We start from the raw sequence: 26,842 nt of genomic DNA, 5'->3' as shown, positions 1-26,842 counted from the left end.
CCCTTGCCACAGCTCAAAAACACTCGCAAAGTGCAAATATACTTCCCCCTCTATAAAACACAGAAGCGTACAAAGCAATGCAAATAGATGTTGCTGGGCAATTACGGGAGATGGAAGCTGGTGAGTCGGGTGCATCCGGGAGGACAGACTAACAAGATGGCTCAGAAGCAAGGCTGGAGCACGGGCTCGGGGAGGGAGAGCACTGCTCTGCCTCGGTGGGCAGCGTGGTAGCCGAAACGGGCTGTGGGCGATCCTGTCTGCTGCTCCCCTATCACGAAGTGAGAGCTGCTGAATTTCATTGTGGGAACCACAAGAGCAGCAGCTGTATGTTCAGCTGTGCACAGGAGGGTAAGACTGGGTTTCTCAAGAGCACGATGGGAAAGAGCAAGGCAACGCTCAAGCGATCAGTGCTGCCAGTAGCAATGAACCGATACTGCTGCGCAACTTAACCCGGCATTAAAACATACTCGACCTCCGAAGAACTGTTTCTCCCACTGAGGATCTCGCTTTCTCTTCCAGCGTCTCTCTGCCCCACTCCCTGCTGCCAATCATCACCTCCAGCCACTTCTCTCAAAGCAATCTGTTTGGCAAGCAGAAGGCAAAGGGGGCTGGGTAAGGGCAACTGACTCTCACCCTGTTAAGCCCCAGGTGACCTCTGAATGATACCAGCCCTGGCCTAAGCCAGAGTTCACATCTCCCAAGTGCCACCACTTCACAGTCAGGCCAGCCTTCACCAGCAAATTGTATTACAATGACCCTCATGGGAACAAATGTACTCGCCATGCTCGACTTGACTGGCAGACTCCCCCCTACGGAGGGCAGGGGAGGGGGGGAAGCAGCCAACTTTGCTCATTTATTGCATCCATCCTGTTAGCTCAGCCTCCTTTGTCTTTCACAGAGTCAACAACTTGCAAACTCAGAGATGGGAGTAGCAGCTGCCGATCTGGGGAACACGGCCATGCTGCGGCACGTTTACCCATGCCATTCCACACCCTCCACTCAGGACAGGGCACTCGCTTCCAGCTCTCCACCCACAAAAGCTTGAGTTCCCTCTCAAAAACCTTGTTCTTAATGAACTGAGGAGAGACAGGGGAGAAACGTCACATAAAAAGGTGGGGAGGCAATCCGGCATAACCCAGAAAGAGTTGAAAATTATTTAGAGAGCACTTGGCTCTTTTCTCCTACCTCTTCATCATTAGTACTGGAAGCAACACAGCTGTCTAATGGCAACTTCAGGCACCCATGGGCCAGTGAAGCGACATTTTCCACACTTAAATAACACTGAGCTGATTTAATTACTGCACTTAATAGTAACAAAAGATGTCTCAATTTAATCTTCAAATGGCCCTCCAAGATCAAAACACAGCTGGCTGGATAACAAGATGGCCTAGGCCAGCAAACAAGTAGGTCCAATTTGTTCAAGAGCTTCATCCACTCCTCAGTATGAAAGGCCAAGGAACACTTGTGCGTGTTGAGTGAATCAAAGGAAGCAGCACTCCCATCACCCCCCTCTGTCCCCGCCCGACTTTTGTTATATAGAGAGGAAAAAAAAAAAGCAGCTGATTCACGGGTAAAGAAATGCAACATGATAAAAGAACAAATGATGATGTTTGGGAGAGAAAGAAAAGAAGTAAGAACCAAGATTTAACAGGTTTTGTTTTTATAATCCTTCAAGATGATTAGGAATGAATGAATCAGATTAAAATCACATGGGGACAAAGAAAGGTCTCTAACTCTTTTGGTTTTCTTTCCGTACTGGACAGAAGGAGACAGCTCATTAAGAAAAGCCCTCAAGACACAGCTACACTGAGGAACAACCAAGCTTTTTTTTTTTTATTTTTAAAAAGTGTCTGTTAGCTGTGTTTGGGCAAGAAAAAGTTGGGGAAAATTAACCATTTACTTATAACTTTTTCTAATTCCATACTGGGTTGTGATTGTTACTTTTTGCAAACTATGCTGAGAAACATCCCTCTCTTGAGCAGCTTTCAACACATATTCCCCCTGACACCATGGTTGGGTCTCTCTAAGAATCTTTAAGGATTTTTTAAGTTTTTGCACATTCCATTACTGCTAAATATGGAAAAGTTATAGCCAATCTTTCAGCCACTGCAACATTTCTGCGACCCCCTTAGCAGCAGAGAAGCCTAAATAAACTTTCCTGTTGTACACAGCATGTAGCTTCCAACTCTCCCTTCCAACTACTGATAGTAACATGAGGGGCACACAGCCCACTGTTTTGATCTAAGTTCTACTAGTATTCGCTAGAAATAGTTTGTTGAGCTTTGTGGGATTACTTTGGATTGACAATGGTCTGTGGGATACTGTTGCTGAAAGGTTATAGGGTTTTTTCTAGTAATTTTTCCTAAACTTTTTCTCTTGATGGAGAACTATGATTAGGTAACTTAAGTGTTCCAATTTTCTTGAAGCCCTGGAATATGTTTTTTGGGATTATGGTTTCTTTGGGTTTTGTTTTTCATTATCTACAGAGCTTATTTCATCAAGAGCAGTCCTTAAACAACAGATGACGTTACTGGCCACCGCACCACGAATTTTGAAGACTGAGGACAAAGGGGAATTTGCTACAACTCTGGTGACTCCACTCTCCTCTCACTGGACTGTGACATGATAGAGAAAGATGATGTCCATGTTTACAATGATCAGCATCAGAAAATCCAGTGATTTGCTCAAATACTCTGGCAGGCTTGAGACATCTAACCAGAGAACCATAGAATCACTTAAGTGGGAGGGACTTTGAGAGATCATCTGGCTCAACCTCTTGCTCAAATAGGGCTAATTTTTCTGTGTTCAAGTGGGTTTCAAAGGGCCTTGGTTAGCTGAATCTGCATGCACATTTTGGACTAATTCCCTCACTATTTATTGAAGTACCTTCCTTTCCCAGTGACTTTGACCCTGGATAGACCTGTACTTTTGAAAACACATTATTTTGCAACTAATTGATTAAGAAGTACTCATTGCTTCAATTTACAATACAACCTCTGTACTGATCTGTGTTCAAGCTCAGAGAACGAACCTTCATACTTCAAACTAGCTGGGTTCAGACATCTGAATGACAACTAGCAATGAAATTTCCCATCTCTCTGCCCAACTGGTTTCATTTAAGCGGGGTTGAACCTTAGCTTAAAACCACTTTTCCAACCAGTTTAAGTTCTAGATCGGTAACAAGAGATCTTGAGGAGGCACTCGCTGCTGAAGCTCAAGCAAGTGCATGTTTCCATTCTGCATGTTTGTTTAAGTAAGTGACAACGATGGGGGGACCAAAAGCAATTCCCTTAACCAGAATTCACAAGTGCAACCAACTAGAAAATCTCTCATCTGCTTGTGAGGAGGGAGTCAGACCTTCTCAAAGACTGAAAGGGCTCTGCTCAATGCCCGGCAGTACGTACAAAGCACCAAGTGTGAAATCCCGACCCCACTGCAGTCGGCAGCAAAATTCCCATAGATTTCCTCAGGGCCAGGATGTTCAAACCTGTTCAGACAATTCATAAACCACCATTTCAAGGGCACACCTTTGCATGAGATTCCCAAGGGCCTTTTGAGTTTTGACTTAAATGCCTGGATTATTTTTACAATTCCAGTTATGGGTTCTTTGTTCGCAGGGAGTTAAGCAATACAAAGAACACAGCAAGAGAACAATGGAGGTATTACCATGCATGATTTGTCTTAAAAAAAAAATCTCTTTCTTTTCATGAAGTTATAGATCCAATTTCAGTCTTTATTATCACTTTGCCATGTGAGAAAGTGGTTCTTAATTTTAATAAAGGAAGGGAGCTTCATATTTCAACAAGAGCTAAAATGCTTCCTGCGATATAGGAGGTGGAAAGCTCTTTTGCTAACAGCTACTGCAGGCCAGATTCAGAGAGGGAAAGGGAAATAACCTTATCACCAAACTCAGGGTCCAAGCAAGTATGTACCCTACTGCAGTCTATGGTGCATCACTGGACTAATAAAAATCTTTCCACTATGTTAACTGATCTGGACAAACAGTCGTATACACAGCTGCAGAACCTTTTGCTAAGATTTCAACGTAATTTTCTCCCTCAAATCTACTTTGCCCTTAAAAAGAGCAAAGGAGGTTCTCATCTAGAACTTAACTGTATTCTATTTTACATGAAGAATGACAAGTTTAACCCAATCCACCAAAGTAAATAAGTGCCCCAAATTCACACAGGCTTGTGCAGTTTACCTTTGCAAAAATAATATCAGAGGCCCACCACTCCCATTTCAGGCTACTATATACATTTTAAAATGAAATGCTAGTTGCGTTTGGTCGACCGAAGCTTCAGATCTATTCCAGTTTTATATGTGTTATGGAAATTCCTTTTCCCCCGAAGATGACCAATAGTGCTATTACTTTACAGCCTTTCCCATTAGGCCCTGTTTACACTAGCGCTGGAGCCATAATAGCAAAATCCATCTTTAAACATGGTCCTCACTGGCGAGAAGTAAACATATTTTTGTAAAATTATTTTTAATATTGTTTCATCTCTCAGTTCTGGCAAAGGAAATTAAGTTAGTTGTAACCTGAGCACCAAGAATCTGGTTTAAACGTGGCCCATGTGGCAAGTGAAACAAAGATTTGATACAACATACATGAAGTAGCTGATTTGCTTTTCTCTGGTGCAGCATCTGATGCCCCTCTGTATAAGCAGCAGCCCTGCAATGGAGGCAGGGAAGAGCAGTGAAGCCCCTCACCTGCTGTCAGGACTCATTTGTTCAGTATGAACAAAAAGCAAAGAAGAGAAAGAAGTTCACACATTGCAGCGCTCTATTATTTTTACTTTTTTAAAAAAGGCTGAAAAATTTAGAGTTTTATGGAGTGAAGTATCATCTCTTATGGTCCAGATATCAACAGGCTCCTTTCAGCCACGTGCGATCTCTTTCACTCCTCAACCTTGGCAAGTACAACACAACAAAACTGAAGGACATACAGAGCCCTTTGCAAAAGGCCTAACTTGGGCTGCAGCTACATGGTCATCCAAACAAACAGGACTGTGTACAGTGACAATAATCTCATTTTCTACTCAAAAACCTCAGGCACAGGCAGGCAAGGTGTCTTGCACAGCAAGGCTGTGCCACAGCGAGGAGCACACAGCATAGGTCTCCCCAGCCACTGCAGCATGCTACCTGGGCATTTCACAGAGCTGCAGGAGTGTTAAGAGGGACAATATGTTATTCATTGTTATTCATTCTATACTCTGAATCTCAGAACAAGGAAAAAAGTAACCCTAAGAAAATGGAACCAAGTATGGAAGACATTCCTACTGAAATAATAGTAATAAGAAAATCAGCAAAACACCTCCTGACAGGTTTCAAGCCAGGTCCAAAGAGAGAAATGGAGAAACCACAGCAGTAGAAGCAACTAGCATTTATATCTTCCAACTCTTTTGCATACAATTACCAGCAAAGGGATTTAGCTGTGATGAACAGGGCTGCAAGATACAGAAGCGAGATAGCATGTGTTCTTATGATTCTTTTCAGGTAGCTGAGTATAAAATCCCTGCCCTTCTCTCTCCTCGGGCCATTCATCTTTCGCAGGTGATGGAAAGCCACTCTCCCAGCGGGTGGTCCTGCTCTTGCAGACCTTAATGCTTAATTGCCACAAATCAATTCCAACCTCGATGCTCAGGCTGCTGCTACTGGGTCCCCCTTTCCACCCCTTTCTCCTTACACTGATCGCAGCCCAGGATCCTCTCGTGTTACTAAATCAATCTTTGGACACACCACCTAGGGAAAAACAAAGAGGCAGCACCAGACACTGCTCGCTGCAGCCAGTGCAATGAGTTGATGTTACGCAAGAAGACCAGCCTAAAAAAAAAAGTCAACTCTGTCTCTGTGTGTGTGCACACGTGTGCACACACACATGCCTCCTATTTTATTTTTTTGTTCAACTGGAATTAATCAGAAACGATAAACACTGTTTGTCTCCTGAAAGCAGCAGTGGGGGGATGAAATATGCCTCTTAAGCTTATCAGCTTCAGTGCCACTGAAGAGAAAGCTGGCTTCTAAGCCCAGGGATAATGGGCTGTCCTTTCAGGAAGGTATCAGAGGTCTCAGGAGAGGGAGACAGCACAATGGTGTGACCTTCAGCTAATAAAGCCCACCCTAGAGTCCAAAGAAGCTTGGGGAATATTGACAAAAGTTCATATTTACAACAGCCTGGACTCTTTCCAGATACCATTACGAGTTTAGAGAGCCGCAGCCTCTGTACGTACACTCACACAGGCTTTTATTCTGCCTTCTCCTTTCTTTCTTTGTTCCCATGCTGGCAAAAAAAAAAATTAGTCAGAAAATGGCAATTCTGCTAACAAGGCCCCACCAGCATCTTTTTTAATGAAGAGAGTTATTTAAAATTTCAATTTCAACCTCAGCACTATCCTTTACTTAAAGGAAACTCAAGGCCTCTTGCAAGGATTCTCAGTTCGTCATCATGCTCATCAGGAAGAAAGCATATGTGTTTTTGTGGAAAATCTGCTGATGTATTTTTAATTCTTTAAACAAAAAGGCAGCCAACATATTGTAAAATGAGAAGGTTGGGGTTTTTTGTTTTGGTTTGGGTTTTTGGTTTGTTTTGTTGGGTGTTTGTTTTTTTTTTTTTTTTAAATAGGCACTGGCAATCACTGCAGCCCCTGTCAGAAATACAAAACCAAAGCTTTTCCAGGCAGAAACTGATCCCCCCCCCCCCAGCCTGCATTGTGGTTAGCAAAATGACATTTAGCCCATAACTAGAGTGCATAGCCATGACAGGAATACAAATAATAAATAATATTTTTCAAACTGTTCATATGGTGAAATAGCCAATTTCAAAACATAAAAACTCTTTGAAGCACAAGTTTCATTTTTCCACCTCCTAAAGTAGTTCCAAAACAAATACATAAAAATAAAGGTTTGGAGGAAATCTGTTTTCAAGGGTAATTTCCCTGAAATCAATATTAAATCTCAAAGCATTTAATGGAAAGAACATCTTCAGTGACAGAACTGTTTTGACCGCACTTTTCAATCCAGTCGTGCCAGTCTGCCATTTTTATTTATCTGCCTCATAATTCATCTTCACCACCCTGAAACTAATCTTGCTGGGAATCAAAAGGGATCCAAAAACTGGAATAGGTTAGAACTTCTCCCAGTAAAATCTTCTAAAAGGTGCCTCTGGATTTTGGCGGTCTCATTTACCATGCTGGTATTTAACAGGCAGGAAAAAGACTGAAACAGACCTCTACAATGACCACAAATTTCTTGCTTTTGCTTTCCAGTGAAGAGCCCATTTCCACCAACAGCTACAGTTACATCAGCTACACAGGGTCACAAGTAGTCTTCCAATTTCCTAGAGTTTTGGCCCAAGCACACATTTTATCCGTTTTCCTTATCCCATCCAGCCATATTCACTGTCAAGAGAGTTCAGGTGATTGATTACAGCCTGTCTGAATTCAAAGTAGTTAAATTAGATATTAATGTTGTGCTTAATGCACTCACACAAACAAGGTCATTGGTTGCATCAAGGCTAATAGGAGATGACACGCACACTGGGACTGCATGGCCCAGGGGACTGGTAACAGGATGAGAAGTCTTCAGTTTATGGCTACTCTTTCAAAATCAAGCCTAATCCTACAGATATCCAGGAACAACTGCTCAGCAATCCACCTGAGATCCACTCACAGCACAAACCCAGAGTAGGAGCACTTGGTCCTCCATAACCTCAGGGCAGAAGCACTGCTATTGCCTCAAATGCAGCCAAATTTTGATCACTGTCAAAATTAACTACCCTCCATTCTTGCTCCCAAACTTTGTTCCAAATTACATTCATCCTCCCTCTAGAGGTGAGCTAACAAAAATCAATAAGCAGTACTGAATTTAGGAAGTGGTATAAAATACCAGAAATGTAAAGAGTCCTAGGAAGTCAATAGTGCCATTAGAAAGATGAAACCACATTCATCTTGGAAAAATATCAGCTGATTTTATCTGTGGGGAACACAGAACCATGATACCCCATAAGAAAGAGAAAGTTGGAAAGTGAAAGGTATGGGGTTCCTCCAGCAGGAGCCTGTAGCTCTGCTTGGAAAGCCAGAGCCCAGCAGGGTGAAATACCAATTACCAGCCTACCTGAGGGCATGGAGATGAAGAGAAGACCGCTGAAGCAAAGTAAAACACAAGTTTCTATGGATAAGAGAAGGCATTACCAATGATAACATGAAGTACTCAGAATCAGTTTCCAAGACCATCTCTCTACGCGTTGTTCCAAGGACGTGAGATTGTGTCTCCTGGCTGCCACCAGCGCCCTAGCTAAATGCTTTTCATTGCCTAACCTTTAAACCAGAATTGTTTTATTTATAGTAACATGAGTTCCTACTGAGAAGTTCCAGCAACAACTGTGTCTGGTTGTAATTTTATTCCTGTTTTCCATGGCAGAACCCCCTGGCTCTCCAGAAACCATGGGGGATTAACTGTATCCCAGAGAAACAGGCAGATCCAGGACATGTCTTCTGCTGTGGTGGATGGACAACTGCTCGAAACTGCTGCCCTTTTCACTTCCAAACCCCAAACACCCAGAAGGTCTTGCTTTTAGGGTATGATTTTAATAATGAATATTGGAGATAAATGGCTGAAAAAACAAGCTCCGTCCTGCAAAGGTGTGAATAATCCCACCTGTGGCTGTCCCAGGCATGCTCTCCTGCACCCTGCCTTTGAGCACTAAAATGAGAAACCTAAATGACCTGCTCGTGTTGTTGCATGACATGGCACAAGACTTTGTCTTCCTTGAGCCAAGAGGTAAAAAAAATTCAGGGCTTGAAATTACAAAGAATTAAGACTTAGTATCAGCCAAGACGGCAACTGGATCTCAGAGGCCTGTTTCCCTCTGAATTTCTCCTTGCTGCCGTGACGTGCTTACGCTGAAAATTTTCCCTTGAGCAACTGCCTGACTAAAATACAGCACACCCTTACCATAAAGCCCTTTGTTAAAACATCTTTGCCATAAAGCTGCAAAACCTTGGCTCCCAAGTACATTAAATCCTTATAAACCTGCCTTCATTTTAACCGTGCAGTATTTCAAGACACAAAGCGCTTCTTCCGAGAGATAGCACTTTAATGAGGAAAGGGGTAAAATATATAAACCAAACCTCATTATAGCATAATTTCTAGGAGACAAGCATGCTGTTATAAAAAGAAGCCATGGCAATTGCATTTCACATAGCTTGAAGATTTAATACTTTTAAAGAGCCACTGCTACTTCCAGCCATTGGTGTTGTTTTGTTTTGAACATTACAGAAAGCAACCAGAATTATGGGTCCATTGTCAGCTATATATTTTATATTCTGTAAATTGTTGCAAATGGTGGATTCAACTCTACTGCATGCTCACAAAATGTAATGTGGATTGGACAGTAAGGGACTGACTACAAGTTACTGTGTATGCTTTTACCTTTAAACCTCTGCATTCTTAAAGGTTATTGCTTTAAACGTGATTATGCAGCATGGACATGGTAAATTGCCCAAACCAGATCCAATTCATACTGGATTGAAAGTGCTTATAATGATACAGCTTGTTCACATGTTAACAACAAAGTCAAAGAAACCCACCAAAAGCCACACTACAAGAAAAATCTAGGGTACTGACAGACAAATGAAAGTGATGGATATAACAGCATTCAATACCACCTCTCAGATAAACCAGGATAACTGGCACATCAAAGGGACAGCAATTGCTTTCCAAAAATGAGAATACTCAATTTTTTTAAAACCTGAAACTCAGTTGCTTTCTACAAATTGTCAAATGGAACAACCCTCCCCTAGCCAACCAGAAAAACGTTACTGGAAAAAAAAATGTTCTCCCTAAGAACAAACTATCTATCAAAGGAGCATCCTGAATTACACTGGTCTAGAAGACTTTTAAACCTAATCTAATAAAAAAAGCCATTATTGATTACAGTTCTTCCACATTAGTCTTCCAGTTGTAACTTCTGAAATGAAAGCTCAGCAATGATTAGGTATTTACCACAATCAGCAGAGAAGAATAGTGAAGAACGATGAGCATAAAGGTCACCACAGAGATAACGTACTTGTTGGGTTTTTTTTGAGGAGGGAAACAAAACAAACAAAAAGACCCCAACCCCCCCAAACAACCCCACCCCAAACCCAGCAACAGCAGGGGAGATGCACTTCATGGCAGCTTTGAACTGAAGCACATATAACACTGATTGATGGATACTGAAAGCAAAGACACCAGCAGAAAATTAAACCCAACAAGCACCAAAATTGGGGCTTTTTTTGTGTGGTTTTTGGATTTTCTGTAGAAAATTATGCAAGAAGGGTCAGAATTTTAGAAAATTATCATTTGGCTACTGTCACAGATCTGGGTCAACAGCAGGGTAAAAAGCTGACGTGTAACTGATACCTATAACCTGGTTAGAATAAGCATTTCCTCTTATCTCTTTGCTGTAGCTTATAATGAATGAAATTCTGGACTGAAGGATGCTTGCTCTCCCTGATTACCAGAAGGTTCAACACTCACTGCATGGCTATGGCAATGGAGTAGCCCTTCTGACTGCAGTTCTCAGAGAAGACATCTGAAGAGAACATAATACACCAACTCTTTTTCTAAATACAAAATCAATAACCTTGCCGTTTCTGAGATACTTTTACAATTTTAATTTCTACTGATGTGATTCTTCTTTCTGTGTTTACAGTAGAAGGATAACAGGTTCCTCCTTCACCATCATCACTCCCTTGAAAGTCAGAAGAGACTTTTCCAGCTCTTATCAACTTTGCCACGGGAGAAGACAGCAGGCTGGACAAGTCTGAGTCAGTGTATCAGCACACAAATTATCACAGGATGTCTGGCATTAAGGTAACCCAGGCTAGCACATGCCTTCCCTTAACTCAACTTTAATATTCTTCTGCTTGACTGTGCAACTAAACCTCAAGGAAGAAGATAGCTGCAAGCAAGTGCACATGCTACTTTTGTTTTACAACCTAGCCACTTCCTCCCTTAATAACAGAGCGTTTGGGGTGCTAGAGACAAGAAGCCTTATTGCAAATGTGTAATGAGACCCTGAGCTAACAGGTTAGCATGGAACTGTTAACAGTGAATTGGCTTGGAGACAGTGGGGAAAAAAAAAAGAAAGAAAAAAAAAAGGGAGACAGAGTGACAGAGACAGAGACAGCAACCAATTCAGCTGCAAGAAATCAAGCTAAAAATCAGTCCCAAGTGCCCATGTTGGAGAGACTTGATCTCATACCTTGCTTGTTATCAAGGCACTCCTGATACGAGTCAGCTCCAGTTCCGTTGCGGTCTATAGACAAAACAAAAAGTTTCATTCATATCAAACATAAATATTAGAAACTTCTCAAATGGCAGCCTTGCTGGAGCAACATGTCACGTGCAAATAGCGCTAGTTCTTTAGGAGGCCACACTGGTTCGCTGACATAAACTGTGACTTGTTACGAACAAACTGCAATAAACTGACACCAACCCGCTATGAGACATTTTTTTTTGTCCTGGGCAGTAGGTGCAGGGTGCTTTCCTCCCAGCCCTGCCCATCTGTCTCCATGCTGGTGAGGGCACAGGAGAGGGGATTACAGCTGCAGCTGCTCTGAATAAGTTCCTTAAGCACACAGAAGATGGAATAATTGGAGTTACCCACACTATCCACTCTTGGCCCTCTGAAACCACTGGTTTAAACCAGCAGATCCCAAACTACAGTCTGGAATAGACTTCTCTGTGGCTTGCGGTGCCGCACTCCCTTCTGGTTTTTGGCTGCTACATCATATTAAAGACAACTGAAAATACAAGAAGATGCTTTCCAAATATTGCTCTTCCGTGGAAGCAATGTTAGTGTAGTTACCACCAGGGTTATTTGATCCAGCACCAGGAGAGGAGCTGGTCTGTGCCATGAAAATGGAGAAGCTGAGACTCTGTACTCATGTGTGCTCCACACAAGGAAGAACTCAGACAGCTCCCACACACAGGTGTGGTTACACAAGTGGCATTTCACAGCCTGTGTGGAGATCACCTAACAAAACTCTTCATCTGCATTAGAGGTTCAACTAGATCTCATCAGCTGGGTGTAAAAATGGTTGAAACTGTAGGTTAGCAGGAATCGGGTTACAACCTGGCTTGGACCTCAAAAGCAAACCAAAGAATATTCCAGCATGGCTTCTCCTGATTTACAATTCGGTTCAGCCACAAGAAAAGTCTGGATGGTCCTTGAGAAAAAAAAATTAAATACATCTGTAAACCCTGGATAAACTAATGCTCTTTCAGCAGCTTACATGCACCTTACATACCGTGCTAAGTATCAGGAATAAAGCAGCTGAGCCCACGCGATAGGTGTCCTCAAAAAGTGAATGTTTTGTACATCACACGCATAAGAACACACGTGGTGCTAAAATCAGTCCTGTTGTGTAACTACCAAACCATTCGATCAGGTCACCCATGGCACATACTCCTACTATACCAACTCCAGTTGCACTGGAGACAGGTCCTCTGCTAGAATAGTTTTATCCATGTGGTGATCACAACTAACAAAAAAGCCACCACTGTGGGGCTGGGAGTTAGCAGCCCATTAGGTGAACTGAGCAGACAAGCTGTCCAGTAATAGTATTGCAGTTTCACCATCAAGAGAACCAGCACAACAGCAATGTGTTGATTTCTTTCTAAAGGTGCTCTTTGGGGCCAAAAGATTAGAAACATTGTTCACAACGGAAGAAAGACACTACCGAGAACCGTACCACCCAGGCATCTGCAAACAACTGTATTTCTGCACCTCCATAAAGTGACTGGCCCCTGAATATGATGGCTTTCTGGCAAATGCGTTTCCACACAAACTGCCCTTCCATCTCTGCTCAACCAACAGCTGGTGATGGCTCCTTGAACATACAAAGAGATCCAGATCAGAGTTAAAAGGCTTCACATTCAGCAATAGTATTTAGTGAACAAAGAAGCAAAAATTAAAGTTGCCCCACTGTTTGTGTTGTGTAAATCCCAGATAATAGATCTTCTCCCTAATCCTAATGAGGCCTTCCTATTAAAATCTTTATTAGCTTTCAGCTCTGCAGATTGCCCAAAGGCTCATCAGTTTCCCTATCTCTCAGTACCAAGATCTGCTTTAACTTTTACAAATAGCTCTAAGATATTTCTCAGCTTATCAGCATTGCCAAGCAGTCTGTCTTATCATTACTATTGCAGATAAAATAAATGAGCTCAGGATGATATGAATAATGGCATTTTCTGTAGGCTGGTTTCCCATTACATTTTCAACAGATTGTAGATTTAAACTTCAGCACAAAACAAAAAAATAAAAAAGAAGCGGAGGGGGAAGGGTGTGGTTTTTTTTGTCTTCCCATTTACCTTCACTGTCTTAGAGCATAGACTACATTTTTAAGCTCACCTGACATGAGCTAGTAATTAATTTTGAAAGGGAGCAGAAACACCTCAGCTCTGCTTTCTCTGAAGACCAAAAGCACAGTTACTTCTGGGATGTTTTTTCAGCTGCATTTGTTGGAGAGAAGCAAGGGCTAAATTGTACTCTGCCTAATGAAGCCATCTTCATTAGTTTGCTCCTTTCCCTAGAAGACTAGGAATACCAGTCAGATTGGGAATTGAAATCATGAAAAGCAACAGAACTGCATTTGAATTAAAAGACTAGGCTACAAAGGTCTCAGACGTCTGCTCCGGGCTGATTAGCACGAGGCACGTGTGGCACCGTTGCGGCACAGAGCGAATTTTACAGCACACGTTCGCGGATAAAGGCAAAGCGTTCGCGGGAGACAAGGAAGCTGAAAGACTAACACGTCTCTCCCTTTTCGTGACAGCGAGCAGGGAGGTCATGTTCTGGCAACCATTTTCTGCCCGGTCCCTGCAGCAATCACTACAGGGTTAAACGCTTTTCCGCTCCCCAAATTCCTAGCCCTGTCACTGTATCAAGGTTATCTATTATTGGCAGTGACAGGTGAAAATTAATCTCCTAATTATTTCTTGCTGCGTAATCTGCACTGAAGAAGTAACGTAAAAGGATTACAGTACACCCTCTACGGAAGGCTTTGCTAGAGAGCCAATCATCCAGGGAGACAGAAGGTATGTGGTAAAGAGATATTTATGATGGATTTCCAACCATTTTGAAGGCAGACTATACTGTAATTCTATAACCTACAGCTTTGGAGTAAGGATCTGCTTACAGGTGTTTTAATAGCCTAAACACTTTTTATTGTTGATTATTCCATGGAAAATAAACCCAGAATTATTCTATGGAAAATAAACCCAAAATTTATACCCATTATGTCCCTGATTCTCTTTTGGCATAGCAGTTACTGCAGTAACTGCATCCACGTACAGATGGTTTTTACCCCCACAGAAACATTATGGCAAACAATGTACCGAGTTTGCTTTAACTCAATATTAAAAATCTTGTAGCTACCTTCCACAGCAATTTAACTGTAACCTTTTTCTCCACAAGAACATAAGCTAGCTGAGTACTTTTAAAATTAAAAATATTTTTAAAAAAATCTTGTTTTGTAAGCAAGCTAGAAATATCTTTGGTAACAACACAAACAGCCACCTTGAAATGCTGTCTTCATGTAAACTCTAGTTCTTCTCCTACCACCCACCATAAAGTAAGGTTTATTTTTATAGCATTAAAGCATGCACATTTTACTTATCTTTAACCCTTTCAATGCAGCCATATAAGGTACAAATGGATGTTTTGGAAAACCTATTTTTCTATATCCATGTCAACAGCATCATCCTAGTTTAAGTTTACAAGAACCAACAATCACAGGTTGCCATTCTTACTGTTTAAAATGACATTAGCTACCTTGAGAGATGCCCTAATGCTAAACTGTGCCTGTGGGATGGTTAATGCAGGGTCACTATTTGTGAAACTGGCAGGGTAATGGGGCAGGGCAGCAAGGAAGATTATCACCCTGGCATCACCATCTGCAGTCAAGTCCTTCCACCAGTATCAGTCACATATTTTCAGTTTCCCTGAGAGCAACCTTTTCTGCAGGGTGCCAAACCATCACTAATTCCTTTACGCAAACTCTCAGTGCTTAAATCCAGAACCATTTTCCACCTTTTTGGAAAGCCATGCCCTGCCACAAACTTTGGAAGCAACAAACTAGTCAGCAGTGACTAGTCACCACTCTGGTTTGCATTTCCAATGACCAGGATCTCGCAGCTGAGTGAATGTTAGGTGAATCAGCACAGATAACTGACACTAAACTGAGACACAGAATAAAACCATCAAGAAGACGCTAAAATTGGGACTGTCCTATGAAACCGAGCCACACCTCGACAGCTGCAATGTGTGCCGGCAGCCACAAGGTGGCACACAAAATACTGCTAAATATTATCAATGAACTGCTGAAATAGGGGCCTGGACTTCAAACCAGCCATTGCACCTTTAACTTCCTAAAAATAGTGATAGCTGTGCAAACCTGCCTCCATTACCAGAGCCACCATCAGGGGTCACTGCGCCACCTCGGCTGCTGGAATCCGCGTAAAGGCGATTTTCAGAGAAACCCGCAAAGCTGGAACACATTTGTAACTCAGGGGACAAAAGCTGGACAAGCCATTTGAAAAATTACTAGAATCATCAGCACTCAGATTTTAAAACGAGCGACTCAAATTAGGCAAATTCCCCAGCAGTGAGAGAGGTGTGAAGATTGTTCACCTTTTTCCTCTGTTGGTTTTAACACCTCTGCACCGGTGCGCGGGCAGGCGCTGCCGGCCAGCTTGGCGTTCGGTTCCTGGAGGCTAACCCTCGCTATGGGCTCCGAGCATGAAAAATGCTGAAGGGCAGGTGTGTGGAAATGAATTATTTTCCTGTTTAATGCAACTGCAACTAAAAAAGTAAGCCTGTATTTAAGTCATTTTTAACAAGCGCTTTCTGCGCCATCTGAAAGTCAGCTCCCAGGCGATCCTGAGGATACTTCGAGGACTCTGAAAACACGTCTCCAGCTGCTACGTTTCACTGAATCCACAACATCACGTATACGCATTTCTATATATTTCATTCTCACCAGCATGAGGATAAGGTCATTCATATTTACACCATTAAGGTTTGAAATTTTCTTTTCCTTAGGAGCTATTTTCAATAGATAAACAGAAATAATTTAATGAAGCCTAGAACAGAACATAAGCCCTTAATGGTTCACCCTTGGTGTTAAATAAGTAAGGGAATTATTCACTAGCATCTCTCATTTTGTGGATGTTTTAATCTTACAGTTACCTAATCTCTTACATAGTAGTTATGAGAACAAAAGAAATGTGTATAGAGGCAAAGCACCCACCTACTAACGTTTCAGTACTACTTTTAACAAGCCTATTTTTCAGTAATATGTTTTGCTTATGGAAATCTGAAGAACAAATTCCTATCCATAGGCATTTTCCCCAAATGCTCCATCACCAACCTCATTATGTGATACAGAAATTCTCTCAAGGGATATTATGTAATGGCAATCCCTCCTTCCTCTCCCTAAGGAGTATATTTCTCATTACATCTCCTAGTAATTGATCAGTCTAGGAAATAATTTCTGGTGAAACCATATGTTTCTTTACCTAGTTCAGAATTTCCATCTTTATTCAGAAGGATAAAAGAGTGCAAGAAACCCTAAAATTTCCATTTCTGATGCAGAATGCCAATCTTTGCTCAAACATGCTATTAAGCGAGGAGCAACACATTCTTGTACCTGCCTGACTTCAGATCTTGTAAATTCATAAAGTCATTAAAATTAACCAGCTTACATTTCCTATTCTGATGATACAAATAATTTTACTTGACTGAATCTTCTATAATTGCTTTAAGAAGACTGCTTCATATTCAAATATATCCAGACACCACAATCCCTAGCTATTATGGGTCACTCAACACAAGGATCCTGGGAGTCAAGAAAAAAAAAAAAGAAAGAAAGAAAGAAAGAAAGAAAGAAAGAAAGAAAAGATTTAAGGCAGAAAATGACATACACATCTGTGCTTTCCAAAAGTACGGTACAGCACAGACTGGCTCACTGAAGAATGCAGCCCTTTTCATTGCCACTTTTGTAACATATGACCATTAAACATTGTAACAGTTTTTAGTTTAAAAAGCAACAACAGCAAACACTAATATTTGCACCTCTTACCAAAAGTTAACACTTCAAATCGGAACATTTTTGCAAAATCAGTATCAACTACTGCTAAATATCCCTAGTTTATCACTGGAATTCGAAGCGTACTCCAATCCCTTTTTTAACTTAAAAATACCAGAGCTATTCGTGACACTGCTATTCGATTTAGCCAGCACAGGCCACAAGGTCCAACAGATGACTGACTGCATGTCCCGATAGAATAACACTGGGATATATTTTGCCCCTCCGTTTGTTTATGAGGACAGACTGCCCCTCTCTGATAAACAAGGCTTAAGGTTTCACTCAGAATAACCCACCTTCCAAATAAGAAAAAAAATCACTCTGTACTAGCGAAAACTCAGTATCCAACTAAATAAAATAGTGCCTTCCTTGTTTTACAGCATTAATCTCCTCCGGAAAAGAAAATCAGGCAGCCCAAGCTAGTGCCTTCTGGCTTTAGCACAGGGCAGTTTTAGGGAACTGTTGTCAGCAAAGAAGAAAATTCTTGAAGAGAGCATTAGAAGTCTGCCACTTGTAGGAAGTTAATGCTGTGTGTATAAATCAAGCAGCTCGCCCTTGTAAGTCTGTATGTGGGGAAAATCGGATTTATACATAAACATAAACCTCTGAAGTAAATTCTGATCAGGGATGACCAGAGATTTAACTCTCTAGAAAGAATGGTAAGATTCTATTTTCCTGTAATACCTTAGCAGCCTTTTCCAGTCGAGCGAGGCTTTCTTTCAAGAATTGATAACGAAGTAAATAATTCCAGTTTCTGCGGCACAGGGGAGACCGGTTAAGGACGATCTCCAAGACCCAAAGCAATCACTCAGAACAGTAACTTACATAACAAGAAATTATCTTTGTTACAAAATTAGGTTAAAAGGACCTCAGATACTGTAATGTTACAAAAAATCAGGACATGCCTTGAGAAGATTAGCTAGCAAGCAGCCTCCTGAGATAAATGCGCAACTTCAAGAAGATTTTTACAAGCCTAAAAAACTGTTTAAATTCCGGAGAGACGTACAAGCCTTTGCCATTTCAAAAGGTCCCTCTTTCCCTCCCTCTGCCCTCGCCTTATTCCTGAGCTCTTTCTCCAAACCATCTTTAGTTAACCAATGACCTGGAAATCTTACTTCGTGCCCACCTCCCCCCCTTTCAAATTTGTCACTTTTAAACACACAAGGTTTAATTTCTTAATTGGATTAAATTTTTCATTCCAGCTAAGCAGAGGGGCACGGCAGCAGACGCGGGGACAAGAACAACGCCCGGGCGGCCAGCCCGTGTTCAGCGTGGCCACCACAACCTGCCAGGCTCGGGCAGGCGGTCGGGTTCTTTCTCAGGCCAAAAGGCACACGGAAAAAAAAAAAAAAATCCACGAAGACCATTCAAAAACTTGTTATTCTTTGTGAATAGAGGGGCTCTGGCCTGCACCGAAGGGGTTAACCGCCAGCTACAGATTTTTAAGTTTGTTACCGTTTTTAATAGCCAGCAATCCCAGACAAATACCGTCCTCATCCGGCAGCCTGCTACAACACCCAGCCTGCTCAGAAAACACCCCGAAAGGGCCAATTCCCCATATTCTCCTGAAAGGAACCACTGACGCGCCTACAAAGCCGGTCGGCGGACGGCTGCCACGGTCACCCGTGGGTGGGAGCAGCCCGGGTCCGCCCGGGCTCATCAGCGCAGCCCCCCCGTCCCCGCTCTCTGCGGCCCGATGAAAGCAGCGATTCAATATTATTTATTCCCCTCCCCCCCCCCCCCCAACCTCCTAGAAGTGGGGGCGGGGGGGGGGGTGGGAAGAGGGATGCGGTCGCACTAGAGGAATGTGCGAAATGGGGTGAAAAAAAAGCAGCTTGGGAGCGCATCGCAGCCCGGCAGCTCCTCGCTGCTACGTCTCTTTTTTTAAAAAAAATTTCATTTTATTTAAACACACCCAGACTCCCCCCCCCCCCCCCCCAAATCCCTTCTCCATAATTCTCTACGGAGAGCTTCTCGGTTCGCCTCCGGGAACGGGTAACGACCGGTTTCTGCTTCGCCAAGACCTGCACCCCAAGACCCGCTGGGTAGGAAGGGGCGAGAACCGCCCCCCGAGAGCAAACGGGGCTGGGGAGGGGGGACCGGCAGCGAGCAAACGGCGCGGCCGGAAAAATCAAACCACCTCGCCGCCTGCACCGAAAAAGACACACACACAAAAAAAAAAAAAAAGAAGAAGAAGAAAAAGAAACACACGAAAAAACCGCACGCACACAACCATCGCACCGGGCGGAAAACACGGCGATTTCCTTCTCCCGTCTGACCGCAAAGCCGCTGAACTCGCCGGCTCCCGAAAAACACTGCCCCCGCCGAGACAGGGGGGGTCGCGGAGGGGAGGGGAAGCCCCCGTGGGGGGCGTGGGGGGGTGTCCCTGGCCCGGAGGGCGCCCACCCGCCCCGCCGCTACTTACCCCGCGGCGCGCAGACCATGGCGAGCCCCGCCGGCGAGCCGGGCCCCCGCGGGATAATCCACAAGGCGAGGCCGGGCGGCCCCCGCGGGCGCGGCGCGGTGCGGAGCCGCTCGGGGCCCCCCCGCAGCGGCACAACGCGGCGCCCGGCCCGGAGGTGCCCCGGGGGTCCCGCCGGCCCCCGCCGCGGCGCCTCCGCCTCCTCCCGCCGCAGTCCTCCGCCGCTGGCTCCTCTTCCTTTGCTCTTTCGGGGGGTGCAGGCAGCTCGTCTCTCCTCCTTGCCTTTTTTTCCTCCCCCCTCTTTTTTTCGCCCCCTTGGGGTTTGGTGTTTTTGGGTTTTTTTTTGCCTTTTTCCTCCCCCCTGGCCGAACCCGGGGCTCAAAGTTTGCGCCCCCCCCCCCCCCCGCCTCGCCCCGGCGGGCTGCGTCCCCGCCGCCCGGTCAGCCCCGGAGCCGCCGCGCAGACGGCGCTACGGGTCCATCACCCGCGGGGCCGCGGCGGGGCGAAAAACGCGCGAGGGGGCGAAAAAGCCCACAGACACACCAAAAAAAGGCCAAAAACCAGCAAAAAAAAAAACCCCAACAAGCGACCCAGGCGGCTCCGGCCGGCATCCGACGAGGGAGAGAAGGGGGGAAAGATCAGCCCCGCAGGCAGCGCCAGCCCGGCCCCATCTAGGGGCTTCCCCCGGCGGCGGATTTCTTTCTTTCTTTCTTTTTGTGGTTCACGCCTCGGTAGCCATTATTCCCAAACATGGACGAGGAGGAACCGCGCCGAAGCCCGCTCCGCTCCGCGGCGGCGGTGCCGCTCCTCGGGCGCTCCGCGGCGCGACTGCTCCGCGCGGCCGCGGCCAGCGCCTCCCGCCCCGCGCCCGCCCGCCCGCCGCCAGGCGAGACCAATCCAGCCACGAGACGCGGATCACCCGCCGCCCCGCGCGGCTCGCGCGCGCCCGCCCCGCCCCGCCCCGCCCCGCCCCGGGGCACGCGCGGGACCCGCCGTCGGGGCAGCGGGCGCGGGGCGCGCGCCACGGGTGCGCGCGGGCAGGCGGGCCCGGATCGGCGGCGGCGGGGGGGGGGTGTGGTGTGGGGGTGTGAGGGGGGTGGGTGTGAGGGGGGGGGGGGGGGTCTAAGGGGGTGTGTGTGGAGGGGGGGTGTGTGTGGGGTGTGTGTGCAGTCCGTGTCCCCGTGTCTGGGTGTGCACAGTGCGCGCAGTTGCGCATGAGCTGTGCGAACAAGGGCCACATGCATGGGGCATGCTTGTGTGTGTGTCCGCGGTGGGCACGAGCCGCATGTGCGCGTGACCTGCGTGTGCACGGTGCGCGTGTGCAGCCTGTGTGCCGGGGTGTGTGCACAGTCTGGGGGGTTGTGTGTGTGTGTGTGTATGCGTGTGTGCACAGACTACACCTTCGTGCGGTCTGGGCTGGAGCTGTGTCTGTGAAGGGTCAGCGTGAAGTGCACGTGGTCCGCGTGTGCACGTGTCTATGTGTGTGCGCTGTGTCGATGTGTGTGGCCTGGGTGTACACACAGTGCGCGTACACCGTGCGTGCAGCTCGTGCGTGTGTGTGTGTACGTGGTCGGTGTGTGTGCACGCACGCCGCCGGTGACTGGGTGTTCACAGTGGCGGTGTGCGCACGGTGCGTGTGTGGTCCGTGCGTGCGCGGTCTGTGTGCAGCGTGTGTTGATGCTCTGAACGCCCGGGCATGTCTGTGTGTGCGCATGGTGGGCACGTGTGCGTGTGACTCCTTTCCCTCGATTCTCCACGTTAGTTGCAGCCTCCCGTGTCCCTGAGGTGTGTTCAGACCCCTGGGGGATTTGGGCCCGGAGGAGGGAGAGGAGAGAAGCAAAGGAAATGTTTAATGGTGATTAACCTTCACATTGCAAAACAGTTGTTAGTAGGTACATTTAGAATATAATTACGATTGCAGTGATTCATAGGTGCTTTAATAAACGGTTAATCAATGGCCACTGGGGCCGACGGTCCAGCTGCCTGACACGCCTGGTTAGTGCCTGCCGCCGTAAACATGATTCACGGGGATGGGGAGCCCCTGCCCGCCCTCTCCCCTGGCCGGAGCGGGGCCAGCGCGCCCCTGCAGCCCCCCCCGCGCTCGCCGTGCACCCAAAACACCCCGTTCTGCACCGCCGGCCCTCGCACGGCTGCTCCGCAGCGTTCGGGGTGTCCGCACGGGGCCCCAGCGCTGCGGCTGCCTCACGGGCAGGGGAACGGAACTGCCTGGGCACGGTTTTCAGCTGGCCTTGAGAAATTATCTGAAAATCTTCAGGGAGAAAGGCAGTAAACATCTGTATACTATTAAATCCATTAGATGTGTTCATTATTTTATATTGATTGGTATATCACTACACAAAGTTAATATATTATGATTATTAGTATATTGTTAAATCATTAAATACGACAGCAGACGCAATAAATAATTTCCAGGGGATCTCTGCTGACATTTAGAAATTGATGGGTATGTTTTTCCTTTTGCATCCTGGCTGACTGCAGGACTGCAGCGACGCTCTGGCTGCTCTGACTGATCTTCCCCTGCTTTCCTCTGCAAGTAAAGGCAGCTGAAAGAGCCTGCTCTGCCATGCCCAAGTTTGCATTTTAAAAGATGAAGCTGAATTAATACGAGCCCCAAAGAAACCTGTTGGACAAGGATATTCAAACCACTTGCATGAAAGCCACAAGCAGGATTTACACCAGAGGCCGTATCTTGGTGTTGCTCAGGGAGAAGAACACCCTCTTGCAACACCAACAGTATTTTCGTGTGAAAATGCAAGGCTGGAGCTGCCCTTCCGCCAGCAGCACTGCCACCTGTGTCCTGCAGGTACCCATCCCGGCGAGCTCTCCTGGCTGTGGAGCACAGGAGCAAAAGCATCCCCAAGCCCTCAGCCCAGACTCCAGGTCACCGGGGTTTGTGGATTTATGGCACAGCTCCTCATGAAACAGCAGATGTTGGAGAGCACGCACATCTGTATCTTTACAGCAGGGGAGCTGGATGCCAATCAGGGTTAATTCGGGATAAATTTACAAGAGCGCACAGCATGACCCAAGGTACCTCTTTATTGGCCTACTACAGGCCTGCTAAATACATTGGCCGACTACTACACATTAAAGCCACATGAGCTTATATGTTCAAAATGAATTTTACAGGAAGACACAGGGATAGAAAAAGGAGGAGAGCCTGTGTCACAAATGACATCCAGATGTGAAAACACTGTAAATACAAACATCAAAAGGCTCACCCCTCCACATTTTGCAAAGACAACACTGGAGAAAGGACTTGCTGCATTTAAACAAATATTCTCGGCGAGCAAGCCAAGGAGCCTGCTGTCCCCAGTGCACAGCAAACCCCCACGGATCCAAGTGGGAATTAGCCATTCATCAAGGCAAATACACAGCAAATATTATGCCATCCTCTAGACAGTTCAACCTTGGATCAGGGGCAATGAAACGGGATGGAAGGGGAGGTGTTTTCCTAAGACCAGAAGTTTATATCTAAGAACTCAGATTCTGAAAACCGCACTCCAGAAAGCATGTGATTATTTAGATAAAGTCTCTAGAGCTACGACACACTTCTTACTAGAATCGGTATCATTCAGGGATGACTCTTAAGCTGTGCCAGTTGCATGAAATAACTAAATAAATAGGTGCCTTTTAAAGCCTTGGTATTTGCCGTAGTGAAGATACGACTGGAGTGATATTCTAGAAAATCTGGGATATCTGGTAAACCAGACGGTAACTTTGTTTAAAGAAGTTGTGGCAAATGAAAGGCCGTTCCCCCGAAGGGCTCTGAAGAGCTCGAAATCTCCACTCGCGTGGCCCTACAGGGGAGGATGAACGAGCAGCGAGTCACTGTGAGTGAAGGACGAGTGTTCCTGAAGCCAAGGGCTCATCCCATCTATCACCTGTCACACTGTCTCTTGACCTTCTTGCCTACCTCCGACTGCAGCCAGACACAATGGGGGACAGAGCTGGCTTGAAGCAAGACAGAAGAAACCTAAAGTAGTATCAACGGCAGCAGAAACCACTTAACACCCTTCCAGAAAGGTGGGGGATCGATGGGTAAGCGGTGCACGCAGGGTGCAATCTCAGATGTTTATTTAGTGTTCTCAGTTCAGCCCCCGGATGTGCAAAGGAAGGTGACAACACTGGGCATTACTTGCCTGAACTCTCCTTTCAGAGCAGCGGGGCCAGGCACTGGGCTGGTGCAATGTGAAAGCAAGGCTTAGATGGAGTGTATTTTTGTTTTCTTGGCTTTTCAAGATGTTATCTGACCACTAACACCTTACACGCAGCATGAGCTGACCACATGAGGGACTCCATACCGAGCTTGCGCTTCTCTCTTGAAGGTGCTGGGATGTCAGGGTGTGGGGGCAGCGTGTGTGCTCGCAGAGAAGAGATGAGACAGGCTGTGGCTATCGTTTTTACTCAGGTCTGACTCAAGGCTGCAGGACCACGGCCATCCGCTCTACCTGTGATATCTGTCCGAAGTGGAGAGCCCTCCCTCGAGACAGGACTCCATCAGACTAGACTGGTGCTTGAAGGGAGTGCGGAGGAGCCTCCTCACACCCCGAGCCAGACCATGCTTCTTATTTTGGAGCTAAAAGCTTCAAGCAGTTTGAGACTAGCAGTGCTGACAATAGAAGGAGGAAGCACTTAACCATAGCATTGCATAAAGATGTCATGAGGAAATCAGGATTTTACAGTAGAGAGAGTAGAAAAACACTCAGGAAGAGCTTGGATAAACTCAGGGCTAGATTCAATAAGAGACGCCAGCTGCCTCCTGCACTGCGTGCCCCCACCTGGGCTTCTGCTGGGAGGCAGCCGGAGAGAAGTTTTATTGAATCTTTTATTGAATCTGTCTCTAGGCTGGTAGCTGCGCTAGGTACCCTCACCAGGGCCTAAAAATAGAAATGAAGTGACACAGGAATTTGCAGTGAAACTGTTAAAATATGCTCTGATTTGCTTCAAAAGCAGCGTGCGCTGGGAGAGGCAGCGCGGCGGGGGACCGCGGCGTGCCAGGCTGCCTGCCGGGCACCTGGAGCTGCCGGTGCCGCTGCCGAGAGCCCCGGCGGGCCCCGGCTGCAGACAGCGCGGGAGCTTGACTGCAGCTCTCCATCCCTGTGCTGGTGACGCACAGCTCCGCTCCTAGGCCTAACAACACTGCAAAACTATTTAGCCATTGCAGTATCACATTACATGCAAAATCTATAGCCGCTCAAGAGCTTAATTTTGACATACAATTTCACTTGCTGAACAGAAAAGGGAGGGGAAGCCTGAAACTGTCTAAACAAAAGAATGTTTTTTTCCACTGCACTTTCAAATGTTCATAAACTGAACAGAATACAGTTAGAGACGGCCCTTCGCCTCGGGGCATCCAAGGCTATGGCTCCAATTAAAGAGAACAAGGATACAGGAGGTGGTACCTCCAGTCTGATTGCTCTCGCCTGGGGCAGCTAAGCCTCATGAATAAACACTGTTGACTCTAACTCTCAACAAAACAATTACACATTTGTTTTTAGAATACATTTTCTTAGCCTTTCCACTTGCGATTTTTGCTACTATAAACTAGCCAGGACAAGAATAAATACCTTTGTGATTCTCTAAACATCCTTGTAATTGCAGTACTTCACTCATGAATGTGTATTTCAGCAGAAGAAAAGATCCCAAGTGATATGAAGAAATGTTTCTTTGAAGTAACCTTTCAGAATTAGATGCAAAATATTTACAGCTAATTATTATTACAAGAACTCCTGTACACACTGCCAGCTACAGGAGTGAAAACCTTACGCATAAATCCAGTTATCTTTGAAGAATGCAGACACAAGGAGACAGGCGAGAGTTATATTTAGGACTCCTGCCAAGTCTGGTGCAGCCCCCCCGGGCCCCCCATCTCCCCATGGGCCTGTCAGCCCTCCCAGACCTCCCTCCAGGCAAACCCCGCTGCAATCAGCCTGCAAACCAGGCCCCAAAGGGATGCTGCTGAGAGATGAGGGGGTGCTTCTACATGTCAGAAGTGCCTGCTGAACTATCTCCTGGATGCAAATGTAAGGAGTGGCAGGATTTCTATTACAGAACAGGCAGTGGATGATTCCAAGCTCAAGTGGGTGTGCAACTTCCTCCCACCCCAAGCACGCAGCTGTTAGAGCAGCCAGGACAAAACCTGGAGCTTTTGTGAAGACAGAAGAAGATAGCCCCAGCTGGACCTTACAGGCTCAGTTTCTTGTAAGGATGGGTGCAGAAGTAAAGCAGAACTCTGGTTTCCTTCTGAGGACAGTGGTGGAAGGAGAAGACTGATTTACTGAGCTTTCTAAGGATTTTTCCCAGAAAACCAACCTATTGCTGCAAAGCTGAACAGCCAAACACCAACCACCATTTCAAAATACCAAGTCTTAAACTGCAGTTTCTCTGCTTAGCACAAAAGATTTTGTCCAATAAACACACTTTTTTTTTTTTTCCTCCTCCTTAGAAATGCTTCCTAACTGGCTTATTACCCTACTTCTCACTGTTAGTGTAAGGCTGAGAAAATACGGAATGGGAATGTAACAGGGAGCCTGCTACCCCGGACAGGCGACGCTCAGGCTGTGGATTTGGGAGCGACTAAGCAGCACGTTTAACGATACTTGTTCCACATTCAAAGTCAGAAGACAAGCGATGTTGCCTGCTCCTATATGTTATTTATATATTGTGTTAAGCAACAATGTGCAAATGAGCTGGAGTACAAAATATCAGACACGGCAAGATGTTACAGTGCAGTACTACACAGCAGAACAAAGATAAGTGACTCTCCGTATGGGGCCCTGTATCCTAGGAGTGTTTATACTTGATTGTATAATTGGGACCACAGCCAGCTCATCCTAAAATATACAGCATGAGTATGGTTAGGCATTGCATCTGTAACATATACAACTTTAGATGTCAAAGCATCTTTGTTTGAAGTCAACAGCAATAAAAACTGCATTTGTACGAGAGCTTAGCATGTGGGAATACATATTGCTAAACCAGGATGTTAACACATGGCCCTCCTCGGTTTGCTGGTGCCAAAAGTATGCCTTTCAAAATTGGGATGAGCATGCCAATAATCTGTAGGATATTTTAAAACCTGGAGAAATCTACAGCAACCATCCAGTACTGGAGAAAACTCTTTGCGGGCAAATTTACCTTTGGTAGAAACTGGCATAACTCCTTCTACTTTGAAAGATTTGGGTCCTTTGCATATATGGACATGTTAGGTGTAAAAAAATATCCACATAAGGATTTTTCTGTCATGTTTCATTTTGCAGAA

The 26,842-nt window shown here is 45.5% G+C and overlaps 1 protein-coding gene across 13 annotated transcripts in view; it reads right to left on the bottom strand.

Annotated features, from left to right (window-relative positions):
- FBRSL1 (fibrosin like 1) overlaps positions 1–26,842 on the bottom strand; it is a 552,195-nt gene that overhangs the window by 89,902 nt on the left and 435,451 nt on the right. For 10 of the 13 annotated variants that reach the window (XM_074843783.1, XM_074843788.1, XM_074843790.1 and 7 more), the window contains one exon: positions 11,249–11,302. The exons of the other annotated variants lie outside the window; for them this stretch is intronic. In XM_074843783.1, the coding sequence (XP_074699884.1) occupies positions 11,249–11,302 (54 nt within the window). The remainder of the gene's footprint in view (positions 1–11,248; positions 11,303–26,842) is intronic. 13 annotated transcript variants of the gene reach the window in all.

This window comes from Strix aluco, chromosome 18, assembly GCF_031877795.1.
Source record: "Strix aluco isolate bStrAlu1 chromosome 18, bStrAlu1.hap1, whole genome shotgun sequence".
Lineage (NCBI taxonomy): Eukaryota > Metazoa > Chordata > Aves > Strigiformes > Strigidae > Strix > Strix aluco.
This window is presented reverse-complemented; position numbering and strand designations above follow the sequence as displayed.